At 37.4% G+C, this 14,999-nt stretch overlaps 2 protein-coding genes across 3 annotated transcripts in view; one reads left to right on the top strand and one right to left on the bottom strand.

Moving 5' to 3' along the window:
* camkmt (calmodulin-lysine N-methyltransferase) overlaps nucleotides 1-5,537 on the bottom strand; it is a 103,907-nt gene extending 98,370 nt beyond the window's left edge. The window contains exons 1-3 of the mRNA XM_058795329.1: nucleotides 5,220-5,537; nucleotides 4,885-5,063; nucleotides 4,224-4,288 (exon numbers count right to left, since the gene is read on the bottom strand). Of these exons, the coding sequence (XP_058651312.1) occupies nucleotides 4,224-4,288; nucleotides 4,885-5,063; nucleotides 5,220-5,339 (364 nt within the window). The 5' untranslated portion in view covers nucleotides 5,340-5,537. The remainder of the gene's footprint in view (nucleotides 1-4,223; nucleotides 4,289-4,884; nucleotides 5,064-5,219) is intronic.
* Nucleotides 5,538-6,095: 558 nt separating this feature from the next.
* On the top strand, nucleotides 6,096-14,976 carry prepl (prolyl endopeptidase like). Of its 2 annotated transcripts, none has more exons than XM_058795325.1 (14): nucleotides 6,096-6,430; nucleotides 7,992-8,120; nucleotides 8,209-8,275; nucleotides 8,358-8,570; nucleotides 8,647-8,773; nucleotides 8,840-9,056; nucleotides 9,151-9,342; nucleotides 10,083-10,289; nucleotides 10,391-10,566; nucleotides 11,258-11,474; nucleotides 11,551-11,697; nucleotides 11,870-11,996; nucleotides 14,418-14,503; nucleotides 14,841-14,976. In XM_058795325.1, the coding sequence occupies exons 1-14, from the start codon at nucleotides 6,329-6,331 to the stop codon at nucleotides 14,952-14,954; spliced, it is 2,121 nt and encodes a 706-aa protein (XP_058651308.1). In that variant the 5' UTR covers nucleotides 6,096-6,328; the 3' UTR covers nucleotides 14,955-14,976. The 2 variants fall into 2 exon arrangements, with proteins under 2 accessions (XP_058651308.1, XP_058651310.1); XM_058795327.1 differs by having other exon boundaries at nucleotides 6,097-6,430; nucleotides 14,421-14,503.
* The last annotated feature ends 23 nt before the right edge of the window (nucleotides 14,977-14,999 follow it).

Below are 14,999 nucleotides of genomic sequence, written 5' to 3'. Positions count from 1 at the left end.
AATCAACGCCTTGGAGAGCCGCTTCTGGGACGGTTCAGAAACGTGCCGGTATAAACCCAACATAAGCATTGACTCGAGCAGCCACGATCAGCTCCGGTTCCCGTGTCTGAACCGCGACGCACAGCAGACGTGTGCAGAGCGGAGCACGAGTGAACGCGATCATTCTTTCCTCTGTACTACTACTAGTTTTAACGCGAATAAACATCTCATGCCTCATGTAATTGATCAATCAGTGTTTCAACCGTGGAAAGACATAAAAAAAAAAGCGTGGAAATAAAATGTCACATAGCATTTCATTTACCTCAGCAAGTCATCAGTGTCCACAGCTCGTTAGTTCACTAGAGAAATGAAGAGAGAAGCATTTCGCCAAATATTACACCGTATACTCATTATAATTTAATAAACCTGTTAGTCTTCTGTTATGAAACATGCTATGACAAATAGCCTAAAAACTTTATTATTTATAAGTTAATTTAAAAACTGCATTATGTGCAATTTACATGTTTGCATACATTTTTTTTAAAGCCGAGTGTTGATCATCTATTTAAAAATAAACAGAAATTAAATTTAAGTTTGAGTTAAGTTTTTAAGATTTTTATCACTAAGAAAATCTAAACTATAACTGAATGTATTTAAAGAAAGAGCAACTTGTTCAGTAAACCACTGTTTATTTTTTTTTTAAAAGTTTGGTTTCCCCCTCTGCTGTACCAAAATCATACGGAACCGTGACGTTAAAACCAAGGTACGTAGCCTACCAAATCGTCATATTTGTGTACCGTTACACCCCTAATATTAAATTAGACTGATTTCAATTGCTCACGTTGCTTATAACAACGAGACAGTTCCTAATAAAGTTTTTAGCCAATTGGCGAGAAAATGTTTTATTTATTCACAAAAGACAATTCTGACTGGCATTTGGTGTTTGGTAAGTGTTAATTTTGGACTCTGCCTGCACAAGTTCAACAGGCCGTTCTGCAGTAATGAGGGCTTGAGTCTGGTCAGCGAGCCGTCCTGTAAACAGTCTGAGAGCAGCGTTAATTAACTCTCACCAACACAGGAGAGCAGAATAAGGCAGAGATGGAGAGCCAGACCTCTGACCTCTTCAGGTCTAACCAGGCCTCATTGGACAGCCTCAATCTGAGCAATTAGTACACCGGGTGCCCCAATCTACATAATTGCCCAAGCAGGGGGTAGAACAGACGGGCATGTGAGTGGAGACCATTGGACACACACAAACAAACACATGATTCAAATAAAAAGACACACACACACACACTAATAACACTTAATAAGCTATGAAAAAGTCACCATCACACATGGATTTGCGATAAATGCATGGATTCTGAAGAAACCCTGCTGAGACGGAGCGCTGCCTGTTAAGCCTGAATGTCATGATTTCAGTGGGGATCAGTTCCTCCACCTCATCATGTGACCCCTCTGAAGAATGTTTTAAGTCAGGACGCAGGATAAAGACCCTGATTAGACTGGCTAAGAGTATCCAACCAACACCCAATGAGGCTTGTCTTTTGTGGTAGTATTTTGTGAAAAATGAGCGTTAACTAGTTGACCTCACTAATCATCCAGTCGGTTGTTTGATGCTTAGTCAACCATTGCAATCCAACCTTGAAAATGAGTTGGAGTTAAACGCCAAAGGTTTGGCTGGATAATAAAGACCGCTGTCACATATTTGCCAATTGATTTCTTTTTCCAGTAAATGTATCACATTTGCAGCTCAAGTAACAGTTCATTTTGTTTTTTGTTGTTACATTCACAAATCAGCACCAAAATACCAGTAATCGTTAAAGAAGAACCATTTGATCTGTCCAATTTGACAACATTTTTTCACTTCTTTGCAAACTGCAAAGCCGAAGCAATAATCAATGACGCCAAGCCATCTATAACATTTTCATAAGAAAACAATTAAAAAGCACCAGAGTTTACTGTAAACTCTGTGGAGAAATCACAAACTTAATGACTGTTCCAAAGCAGATTTCTTACATGCTTATACTGGTAATCTCACGCTTTGTTCACACATGATCTCTAAATGGCAACTTACAAGTAATTTTCTGGAAAAGACCGTTTGTGTGAAAGCACCTATTGTCTCGTTAGCACCTGCTGGTAGATGATGAAACTACATCATCTGGCTGCAAAGAGCTCCTTGAAAATAAGTATCACTATTCCAGACTATGTATACTACAACTACATTTTCTCTACAGTTTTTAACCAACTCTGACCCAAGCACATGACAGTGGAAGAGCTGATGTTTGAATCCAAACCAGTGGTCAACAAGCCTCTCTAAAGCTCTTCACGTCCACCCAGCATGTTCAGATAAGACCTTTTGTGTCCCTCTTGATCCCTGCTGGAAACAACAGCACTTAAACCCACAGCACCGTCAACCCTTCCAACCCTGACAAGTTGGATCACCGTAATCCATACATTTGGATAGCTAATCCACATTCAGTGCCTCAGAGGACATAGAGACCTTTCGGCTTGTCAAATCCTCAGACGAGGATTTTAAACTGGGTATGCGGGGTGGGTAATACATGGGGCACCCCCGTTTGTAGACAATGAGCTTGCCCAGCTGAGCTGACAAGATGTTTGGGCTTACCAATGCGTAAGATCAATTAAGAGTGGTTGAGAGGAAGGTCTGAAAAGAGAAGCGATGACCCTGCCGTAGAAGAGAGCCATGCTGCCCCTTTTCACTAATCCAGTAAAAGAGCCAAATATTTCAAGACATATCAGTCCACAAGCCACTGGAAACCAGGACGGGACCAGTCTCTTTCCTTTACTAAAACAGATCAATTGCATAAAAGTTTCTGAGCCACTGGTTTATCTACCTAAAACTCCTTTTGTGCTCAACAGAACAATGAAAGTCATACAGGTTTCGAACAACATGTGAATAAATTATAACAGAATTGACATTTTTGGAGGAACTATCCCTTCAATACTGCACTTTAACGGCAAAACACAGTAGGCCTAATTATACTTACTAAACTTAAGGAAAATGGCTTCAATTTTTGTTTTGATTTCAAGTACAATCTGAGCATAGTTGAGCCAAACCAGTCTGTCACAGTATATATCATGGCCTTAGAGAATGGATTTTCATCATAATTCAGTTTGGTCAAAATAGTAGTTACTGTGTTTTGTCTTTGCAAAATGTATCATTTGCTGCACAATATCCTGCTGTACAGGACCAACAGACATCTAAAGCTGTGTATACTGTATAAAGCATGGGGTCTGTAAAAGTTTGTTTTGTTTAAATGTTTACCAAGGATGCATTTATTTAATCAAAAGTACAATAAAAATTCTATTTTGAAAAATCATTCAAATGTTTTCTAATTTAATAAATCGCAAAAAGTAATTTACTTCTGTGATGATAAAGCTACATTTTTAGTAACCACTACTAAAAAGACAGTCTTCAGTGTCACATGATCCTTCAGAAATCATTCTAAATATGCTGCTTATGCTTTGGTACTCAATGTTTCTTAATATTTTTGTGGAATTTGTGATACATTTTATTAGAAAGTTCAAAAGAACAGCATTTGTAACATCAGAAATGCCTTTCACCATCCTTGCTGAATAAAAGTATTAAAAAGAAAAGCATTTTTTTTAATAAAACAAACATCTTACTGACCCCAAACTTTTGAACAATAGTGTATATCATGAAAGTGTGCATTTAAGTGTGTATTTAATATACAGAGATGGCATAAATATATTTACAGTACACAGGAATTACTATTCACAGGAAACAATAAATCAGTTCATTGTATCTGCTACCTGTTGATTCTGCAACTTTGTTATGATTTTGGCCAACTTAAATACTTGCTTCAAATTTCCCTGAAAAGTGCATTGTGTATTTAATTGTTCAGAAGTCAGTGTGTTGTATTGCTATACAGTGCATGTTATGACTGTCCAAACCTGTGCTGGGAAAGAAAACGTACTTTAATACCCCTGGCACAGACAGCAGGAGCCAATAAGTTGCTTATAATTAGGTGCTTCTAAGGCTCAAGTGTGCCTGCCTCTGGTGCATAATGGAGCTGCAGCTTGATCTGACCCCCTGCTGCCTGCCATAGTATATGCTCTGTTTAAGATTACAGTCAAATATTGTTCATTCATAATCATAAAGTAGGCAGACTGCATTAAAAGAGCACAGTTACCTCCATGTGATCAGTTTCAGAGGGGAAAAAACCTGTTGCACGAACATACACAGAAGGGATACTCACAGACATTTCCCGTGTTGTCAAAGCTGCTGAGCACTTCATCCACTCTAATGGGACCAAGATTGTCTCTGGAATGCATTAATAAAATTGATATAGTTATAAATATGATGAGATAATGACTAAACGTTAGTGTTAGCTAAATGATATTTGATTAAATTAATGTGTTTAATTATACTGACATAAGCAAAAGACTTAAATAAGAAGTTAAACCAAAAAAAAATAATAATAATTCTGACATAGTTTATTCACCCATTCTGCAATAAATAAAAATATGTATTCACAGAATGTCAAAGCTGCTCTTTTTTTCCATTCCATACTGAAAGGGAAGGATGACAATGGCTGTGATTATTTTCAGATAAATATTTCTGTGAAATATTTTCAGAGCATGATTTTCTGTGGTGCTTTTTATTATTATTCATATTTTTTGGAGTTTGACAAGTCTTGGTCCCCATCCATTTTCATTTAATGGAAAAAAAGCAGTGACACACATACTTCAAAACTTTACCTTTTGTGTTTGACAGGGTTCGGAACAACATGAGGGTATACGTAAAACATACCGAATTTACCTTTGTGAGAATTATGCCTTAAAAGTGTAAGTTCTTAAGAATCCTGAAGCTAAATTGCTTCATCTGCTCTAGTTAATTGAACACTTTCTCCAGCATACCTGAGTAAGGCACTGTACTGAGGAAAGATTGCACTTCTGTACTCCACCCAATGTCCTTCCGATGGCTCATCCGTCTCTGTGGGAGTGACCCTGCTCCTGGAGAACAGGTTAAAGGAGGAGAATCTTCGCACTGACACCTGCTGAACATCTGCACTGTCGAGCTGCTTCCGTTTCAGAACCTGCATTGTGAGAGATGCATAAGATTCGACTATTAAGACACGTCCATATATGTCTAGCGTGGAAAACACATTATGTAACGCATTACATTTACGCTTATTTAACCAAACACATGCAATCAGCTGCATGTTGAAGGAGATTCACTAAACGCCCCTCACCTGTCGCAGAAGAGCCCAGCGTGCACGGGCCACATCGGTTCCACAGTGAGAGTCGTGATTTTGGTGATTGTTCGCGTGCATTTCTGTCGCAGCTAACGGGGGATCTTTAAATTTATTCATGACAGAGCAACCTGCTCGATTTGATCCTGTTTCATGCAGAAAATAACTTCTCACAATATAACTACAACGACAACGGAACGCAGAGTCTGGGCGAAGGCTTATTTGGCATTTGTTTTCTGAATGTGGTTAAAGTCGCTGGTAGAATTTACTACCGTTTTTACCAATTCGCCGGTATGCGCTGGTCTCTGTTGCTTGGTAATAAAATCCCATGCTACTTCCGTACACCACCTCCCCTTGATGCAGGGCGAAAGGAAATCCAATTCACTACCAGAGTAATCGAACAGCCGGCTCTATCGGCTGTCATCTATGATTATTGATTCGATTACTCTTGTCTGGACTAGATGTCATATTTTAGCGCCGTTAGTGATGGGGAGTCCGACTCATTTCAGCGAGTCACTTCTTTTGAACAGTTCGTTTCAAATAGTCGATTCAAAAAGCTTTTTCGTGGCGTATTAGTTTTGGAAAGTAGCGCATATTTTGTTGTAGCGGTGTTTATTTTAATTTCATGTGTTCCAGCTGAGTTTGTTGCAGCCATTCAGCTCATAAAAATAGCAATTAAGAACCTAAATATTAATTGCATTCGCATTAAACAATACAAAATTGACTTTTATCAGCTAATTCGGTTTGCTAATCTATTATTTGTACAAAAGAGTCGTTTTTCGGTTCAAGTCAGTTGTTTATTCTAGAACTGTTTGGACCGACTCAGTCTGATTGCTAAATGAATCCTTCAGACAGGTTTTGTGAACCGATTCAACCGGTTCTTTTAAAAGATTCGAGTCAAACGGACATCGCTAGTGTAAATGTCAGTGCACCACTGCTCTACACGTTGCAGCACATCATGAGCAGAAAGTTAGGGAAGTTTAAGTATTTTGAATGTGATACTTGCCCAGAATCATAATGCACTGTATATTTTGACATTTAAGGTAGCAGTAATACGTCGCTAATTCATAATCAGGCTCTAATTAGACAGTGACATCCTGCTGCATTAAATGAATCTGATCACCTCCTCATGTCTGCTGCTTCTGCGATCAGTTTCACGCAATATCCATCGGAGGAATATACACCCACTTATCTCGCGTCTTTACACTGAGGTAGGATCGACTTCATACTCATTATAAACTCTATAATGTTCCGTGTATTATAAATAAACTGCAATGAAAGATACGTTAGTTACAAGTGCAAATACAGACATGGAAAAGACAAAACCAGCAGCAGACACTAAACCTGAATGCAAATTGGAAATAGATCATTTCTGCATCATTATACAGTGTCAGATGACGATACAGATGTTAAAGCATGTATTGGAAGATTTAAAAAAAAAAAAAAAAACATATCGTAAATCAATATCAAGAAATGAACCTGTTAACTGTCACTGGCCCACTTGCCATTACATGTTTTAAACAGTAATATCTTAGTCTGAACCTAAAGCAGTTTTCATATTTGTTGACTGATTTCTGAAATATTTTACAGAGCAACTGTAATTTATTAGTTTGTAAGAAGAGTACTCCTCAGAGTCAGAGAGCGAGTTCTGACCTTTACTTTGAAATAGTGATACATATATAAAATCTTGAAAAATCTGTAAAAAAAAATCTCCATTCATGTTCATGTCAAGTGTTCAAAAGATAACACTCGTTCTATTTTTGTGAAAAAAGGTCTAAAAGTGTTTCGAATATAAAGAAAAAACAATAGGTTCTCAATTTGTGATGCAGCGTGAACTATAGCGTACATCCAGGGTTCTTGTCATATGTCGTTTGTGTGTTTTTTAGAGGTTAAATTGAAAGCAAATACTGCCATACTACCCTTAATACGTCAACATCATAAACCGAGAAAAGTATGGAAAAGCATGTTTCAGATCACTCAAACCATATATGGAAATGGAGGCGCCCTTATATGGTTAATAAAGGGGTTTTATGGTCATCTAGTGGAAAAGCTTGGTACTACGGCCAAATTAAATTTCACTGAAAGCTCATTTTTTGAGATACCAACCTCAAATTTGGAACACAAATTTTCAGATTTTTGATTTTCTAGCAGTTTTAGAGTGAAACATGTTTTGTAAAATATATATTTTATGTAAAATATAAATATTTACATTTTTACATTTTATATTTTCATAAACTTAAACTTCCATAACGTTTTTGTAATATCATTTTTAGAACTTTTCACCTCTACAATAATCTGCCAAGTGTCTTCTTTAAAAAGAGACCAACCTTAAGTCTCTGCTCCAAAACATTCAAAATTTATAATAATTTAAGTTGGAAATGTCATTTTAAGGCCTACACTCAAAAAGTGGAACCGACAGTTAACAGGTTAAAGTTAGAAATGCATATATGAAATATGTATATGACTCTATAAAAGGGATTTAATTACATATATGTAATTAGTACTCTATATATATATATATATATATATATATATAAGTACTAATTACATATATACACACTAGTCAACATTTGAAGTGGATCAAAACCTTTTCATCAAAGTTGCCCTAAAACGTAAAACCAAAATGTGTTCTTTTCTTAGGACAACTTTGATTAACTTTTTGATCCACTTCAAATGTTGACTATATATATATATATATATATATATATATATATATATATATATATATATATATATATATATATGGAACTTTGATGAAACTCCGTGCTTTAGGGATCCTCTCAGACTACAGCAGAGCTGTCTAAAGCCCAACTACAGAAACTAAGAGATCAAGAGCAGCGTTTCAAAAGAAGATTGCATTCGGTTCATAGGAAGTTTGCAGATGTACCAGAAAATTCTGAGGTAAGCAACTGTATTGGTGCAAAATGTGTGTAATTCATAATTGATAGAAATTATAAATCAGTCTTCATTCCCTCAACATATTTTCAAGTTCCAGGGACAGCATCATGTATACTTTGAAGATGGCAAAGGGATTTACAGATCGACCTTGGGACACGGTAACAGATATTAAAAAGAAACCATTTCAGTAAACACATTTTATTTAGTCACAACTAGAAACAAAGCAATGTTTGCATGCAGATGAACAGGAGATGTTGGAGGTGTTCAATGCAGATTGGGGAGGAGGTGGATATGGAACCATCCAGAGGGTCAGACTCTCTCCCTCAGAGACCATGCTGGCCGTCACTGTAAAGAAAGACCACCATGAGGAGACCAGATGCGTGTTGGTTCATTTAGGTGGTCTCATCCTTCATCAAAAGGCCCTGTTAGTTTTAGACAATGTGCTCAGCTTTGGTAAGATCTACTATAATTAAAACTTTCTTGACAAAGAAACATTCTTTTCCTTCTCAAATGTCTTCTCTCTGTGCAGAATGGGCCACAGATGACGTCTTCTTCTACAGCACACAGGAGACTCTTCGGTGCCTATGTGTTTTCCGTATTCATCTCAGTGATTCTGGTGTCCAAAATACCCTTGTTTATGAAGAAAAGGATCCAGAGTAAGTGTCTAATTGTTGGTGAAGAGTGCTTTTGGCCAGCATTGATGTGTTCTGCCCGTTCCTCAGGTTCTTTGTGGAGGTCAGTTGTTCCAGAGACCATAGGCTGGTGACCATTAACTGCAGCAGTAAGATCAGCTCTGAGGTGTGGTTTGTTGACAGCAAGACTCCGCTCTCATTCCCCACCCTCATCCAGTCCCGTCAGCCTGGACTGCTTTACCACGTGGAGCACTCGGACAACTGCCTGTTCATCCTGGCTAACACTGGAGCAAACCAGGAGTATCAGGTAAGAGCATCAGTATCAGACTTGAGCAGTATTGTTCAGAACTAAATTATAACCGTGTTTATGCATGTCATTTTTTTCTTTCTCTAATCTCCAGCTGCTAAGGGCACCTTTAGACTCTCCATCCATGCCACTCTGGGTGCCATTGTTGAGTGCTGTTCCAGGAACAGTCATTAAAGATATGGAGCTGCTTCAGGATCACTGTGTGTTTACAGTGAAAGATTCACAGTGTCGACTTCAGATCCAGACTCTTTCCACACAAGAGCCTTATCAGTTAAACACTCACAAGGTGTGAACAAGAATCACAAATTCACATACACCACAGCCTAGAGTGTGTGTTTATAATGATGCTGAGTTAAAGAGACATGTTTTATTTTAGATTTTAGGTGTGTTTTACTGGATATATGACTTTTTATTTTATACATTTGTTCTTATGGCAATGTTGTATATAAACACTACCATTCAAAATTTTGGGGTATTAAATTGATTGAAAGTGAATGTAAAGACAGTAATGTTACAAAAGATTTCTGTTTTAAATAAATACAGTTCTTTTGATTGTTCTATTTATCAAAGTATTTGGAAAAATATTAAGCAGCACAACTGTTTTCAACATAGATAATGATAAGAAATGTTTCTTAAGCACCGAATCAGTACATCTGAATGATTTCTGAAAGATCATATGACATTGAAGACTGGATGCTTAATAAAGCTGAAAACTGAGCTTTGCCATTAGTGAGGATTACATTTTATAATATATGAAAATAGGCAACTTATTTTACTTTGTAATATATTTCACAATATTATTTTTTAAATGCAGCCTTGGTGAGCACAAGTTTAAATGTTGCTTATATTAATTTCTCACAATGAAAGTGCCATGAAGTATCAGCCTTAAACTTGTATGTCCAATCTCTCTGATGCATTTAAAGGACCTTGGGCTGTCTCAGACTCTATTAACCTGTGGTCTATGACCATGGTCCAAAGATGGGATCCAAAATAACAGTTTCAGCAATGTTTCTGTTTTGTTCTTAGCTTCCTCACTGGGCCTGTGATTTATCACCGCAGCGTGTTGGAACTGTGGACAGAGGGTCATTTGGTTTCCTGCTGTCCTCCCCAGTGCACCCACCTGTACACTACCTCTATTCCTCCAGAGAACAAAAGCTCTCCGTAACAGAGGACAACACCAAGTACATGTCCCTCACTGAGTTTAACACAACACGCCTGCAGGCAGCCAGTCAGGTATGAGCCATTTATATGTGAGAAGTCTTAAAGTACACTGGTACAAAAAGCAGACCGTGTGCTTTTAAAAAGCCATAATATCCCAATGTCTGTATGTTTAGGATGGTACAATAGTGCCTTTGACTCTCCTCCACATGCCAGCATTATCTGAGCTGCATAAGTCTCCACTGCTCCTGCATGTATATGGAGCTTATGGTGTTGATCTCAATATGGCCTTCAGTCCTGAGAAGAGACTGCTGCTGGAGGACGGCTGGGCTCTGGCCTACTGCCACGTCAGGTACTGAACTACAACTCTAATCATGTTTTTTCATAGGTACATTACCGTTCAAAAAGTTGGGGTCAGTAAGACTTGTTTTAATATTTGAAATGAATCTCTTATGCTCACCAAGACTGCATTTATTTGATCAAAAATACAGTAAAAACTCAAATATTATGAAACATTATTACAATTTAGAAGAACTGCTGTCTATTTTAATATAATTTAAAATGTAATTGTGTTATGTGATTGCAAAGCTGAATTTCCAGCATCATTACTTCAGTCTTCAGTGTGACATGATCCTTCAGAAATCATTGTAATATGCTAATTTGGTGCTCATTTCTTCGTCTTCTTCTTCTTCTTATTATTATTATTATTAATATGCTGCTTAATATTTTTGTGGAAGCGTGATGCAGGATTATTTGATGAATAGAAAGTTCAAAAGAAAAGCATTTATTTGAAATAGATTTTTTGTAACATTATAGATGCCTTTTCTGTTACTTTTGACCAATCTAATGCATCTTTGCTGAATAAATGTATTAATGTATTTTTTTTTTTTTTTTTTTTTAATCTTACTGACCCAAAATTGTGAACAGTAGTGAATGCTGAAATACTGCATGTGTATTAGTGAATAGTGAATGAGTATTAATACCAAAATAAGCCATTTGAAATGCATTTTTATTGTGTGTTTGTGTTGTTTGTGACGGGGCAGGGGTGGTGGTGAGCGTGGTCTAGCGTGGCATCGAGCGGGTTCTGTGCTACAGAAGTGGAGGGGAGTGGAAGATCTTGCAGCTTGCATTCAGACTCTTCATCACTTGGGAGTGTCTCACCCTGCTCTTACCGGCCTCACTGCACGCAGTGCTGGAGCTGTCCTAGCGGGGGCGCTGTGCAACCATAACCCACAGCTTCTTAGAGCTGTAATTCTACAGGTGGATCATTAGTACATCGAGTACACATTCCCTGAGCCTTATTGGCATAGTTATATGAAGTTGTAATTATCTGCAGGCACCTTTTCTGGATGTTCTTGGCACAATGCAAGACCCTTCCCTGCCGCTTACTGTAGAGGAGAGAGGGGAGTGGGGAGACCCCCGTATAAGAGAACACAGGGACAACATTGCCTCTTACTGTCCCTGTCACAACATTATACCTCAGGTAAATCATTCAGATGTCACTTCCACTACAGTTCAAAAGTTTGGGCTTAGTATGAATTTTTTTTTTCAAAGCCATTAAAAAAGCTTACCTACCCAAACTTTAGATTAGTAGTATGCAGTGTGTGTTTCATCATTCAGGAGTCAATTAATAACTGTTTCTTCTTTTTTTATAGCTTTACCCATCCATGCTGATCACTGCGTACTCAGAGGACCGTAGAGTTCCTTTATCTGGGGTCATGAAGTATGTGGAAAGACTAAAGAAGGCCATCCAAATGTATACCACTCGGGTCGGTGTTAACGGTGAGTGTATATATGCTCTAGTCGGCCTTTTTAAACATCTTTGCACTTCTCATATTCTCCTAGCACATAAAACAAAGCCATTTTAGCGCACGGGTAAGAGGTGTTATGGGGCACAAAGTAGACCATTACAAATCACAGCCTTGAGTGGTGCGGTGCATCATTACAGCGATATGATAAAAGCCAATAATGTTCAATAAGTAAATGTGTTTGTAACCCTGGACCACAAAACCAGTCATAAGTAGCACAAGTATATTTGCAGCAATAGCTAACAATACATTGTATGGGTCAAAATTGTCGATTTTTCTTTTATGCCAAAAATCATAAATAAGATAATTTTCCATGAAGATAGTTTGTAAATTTCCTACCGTAAATATATCAAAACTTACTTTTTGATTAGTAATATGCATTGCTAAGAACTTTATTTGGACGACTTTAAAGGTGATTTTCTCAATATTTAGATTTTTTTGCACCCTCAGATTCCAGATTTTCAAATATTGTCCTATTTTAACAAACCGTACATCAATGGGAAGCTTATTTATTCAGCTTTCAGCTGTATAAATCTCAATTTCAAAATTAGAAATAAGAAATTGATCCTTATGACTGGTTTTGTGGTCCAGGGTCAACCACAATATCTATAGACAGATATTAAGTGATATTAATTTAACATTGGTGTATTTGGTCATGTATCTATAATCTCGTTAGCCCATAAAGTGAATGATATTAAAAACTACTTCTAAACCAAGTGAAGTATAATGGAAATGAACTTGGAGGTCACTGGCTGTAATCCCAGCTCTCAAATAAACCCCTGGGTTTAAGAGAAGCACTTACACTCTCTCCTCAGGAGAGAAAAGCACTGATCTGGAAACAGGTGATGTGGAGCGATTCCTCTCCATATCAACCTGAGGTCACCTTGTGCGCGAGCTGCTCCGTGAGAGACGCTGTCAGCACATCTTAGTCCGGACCCCCTCTGTCAGACCTCTCCATTTGTGTGCCATTAATTATCTTTATTATACACACACACACACCTTCGCTAACACCCCACACACATACACAAAGCAAAAAAACAAAGTTCCTCTAATCTCTCCCATTCCTCTCTGGGAGATAAAACGCCGATCACACATGCTGCCAGCTCAGACGATTAACATGTTTATGAGATAGTCTATCAGGCAAGGAGATAAGGAACAATACACTGGGCTGTGCCAAGGTCAGGAGAAGGCTTGTGAAACATGCGGCCCAGAGAAGGAGCGGGATGGAGAGAGACACCGGCGGCCGCACTGCAGATAAGAGGCAGATGACAGAGTTTTAAGGATTAGGCATATGATTTTTACACTCAGCTTCACTTCAGAGAGATCCCATCACAGTGGGGAAATAAGGCAGCCAGGCAAAGGAGTGGGCCAAGTCCACCTACATGGCAGCCTCTCATCATCCACTCTGTTTCAAGAGCGTTGACTTTAAAGTGCTGGATGTGATGCCCAGGTGTTGTGATGGAGAGCCAGTGTGCCCGGATTACGCTTTGGATATTGTCAGTCTAGTCTTACATATTCAGTGCCTTTGGCCTCATGACAAACATGAACTAGTGTACTTCAATTTCTTTATTCATCTACCATATTTATGGTTCCCCAAGAGACATTTTTGGCTTCTTACATTTTTTTTAAAGGTGCTTTAGTAACTTTTTCCTTATTAAAAACGCCAGTATTGTTATTGTTAACTTAAACTATTACAAATAATTTTTGTTAACTGAAATAAAATATTAAATATTAGATAAAACATGTAAACGAAAATTTGTAATGTTGTCTGGGGAACTAACTGAAATTAGTACTGAATTACCAAATTTGAAATAAAAGTAAACTGAAGGTAAATGGAAACAAGTAAAAAATGAAAATCACGATCACATAAAATTACTTAAACTAAACTAAATAAAATTAAAGCTAAAAAGCTAATTTAAAATAATAAATGCTATAATAGTAGCATTTAATAGTTTTACAGGAAAATTAATAATTAAAAAAAAATTTTAAATCACACACTCCAGTCATATAAAATTCCTTAATCCAGACATAGTAAACAATAATAATTACATGTACAACACTGTTATGGATAGTTCACCTAGAAATTACATTTCTTTCATCATTTACTCACCCTCATTTCGTTCTAAAAAAGAAGATATTTTGAAGAATGTTCGTAAACATTACTCCCATAGTATTTTTTCCTCGTACTATAGAAGTCATTGGCTACTCGCAACTGTTTTGTTACCAGTATTCTCCAAAATATCTCCTTTTGTGTTCAGCAATAGGAAAATTCGCTCTCTGAATACATATTGTGGTTGATTGCATTTCTACCAAGGCATCGGTAACTGATGTAATTTTATGTTCAGTTTAAAAATACATGTTCACCTGTGCCTCTATAAATGACATGTTCAACCAGCAGCACGTGTCCCAGCTGTCATCCTGGACCTGCAGCCAGGAGGGGATCACTTTGGCCCTGAGGATTTTCATCTGTCCTTAAATGAGGTACAGTACATAAACACTCTATTATATTCATACTGCACCATATCAGACTGAATTGTTAAATTACCTGCTGCCTGTGTGAACACACTCAAACATAATACTTTAGCATGCTGGCTATTACAAAGCTTTGGATTAATCATTAAGGTTGTTATTATATAAACTTTATGATCATGTAAAAGTGCATTTTAGCATTATAGAGATCCTTTTTTTCCTGTAACAGTCTCTTTATCTCACAGTTTAGTGTCACACAGTAACTTATACTGCACTGTTGTTAGTGAGACTTATGTTTACAGCTTTGTGTCATGGGTGATTTTTTTATTTTTTTTTCTCTCTCACACAGAGTGCCCAACAGTTAGCCTTTCTTTACACAGAACTTGGACTAGACCACCCAAAAACTCGACGGAGACGAAAAGAACAGTCAAATAATCTGACTGGCAAGTCTCATAAACCATGAAATTAAATTGTATGTGTGGATGTGTGAGTGAAAAACAACCAGACA

This window comes from Onychostoma macrolepis, chromosome 13 (genome assembly GCF_012432095.1).
Source record: "Onychostoma macrolepis isolate SWU-2019 chromosome 13, ASM1243209v1, whole genome shotgun sequence".
Taxonomy (NCBI): Eukaryota; Metazoa; Chordata; class Actinopteri; order Cypriniformes; family Cyprinidae; genus Onychostoma; species Onychostoma macrolepis.
This window is presented reverse-complemented; position numbering and strand designations above follow the sequence as displayed.

Coding starts and splice junctions, on each gene's coding strand:
- prepl (XM_058795325.1), top strand. CDS start 6,329: ATGAATCTGATCACCTCCTCATGTCTGCTGCTTCTGCGATCAGTTTCA. Junction 8,774..8,839: donor TATGAAGAAAAGGATCCAGA/GTAAGTGTCTAA, acceptor CCCGTTCCTCAG/GTTCTTTGTGGAGGTCAGTT. Junction 10,567..11,257: donor CTGGCCTACTGCCACGTCAG/GTACTGAACTAC, acceptor GTGACGGGGCAG/GGGTGGTGGTGAGCGTGGTC.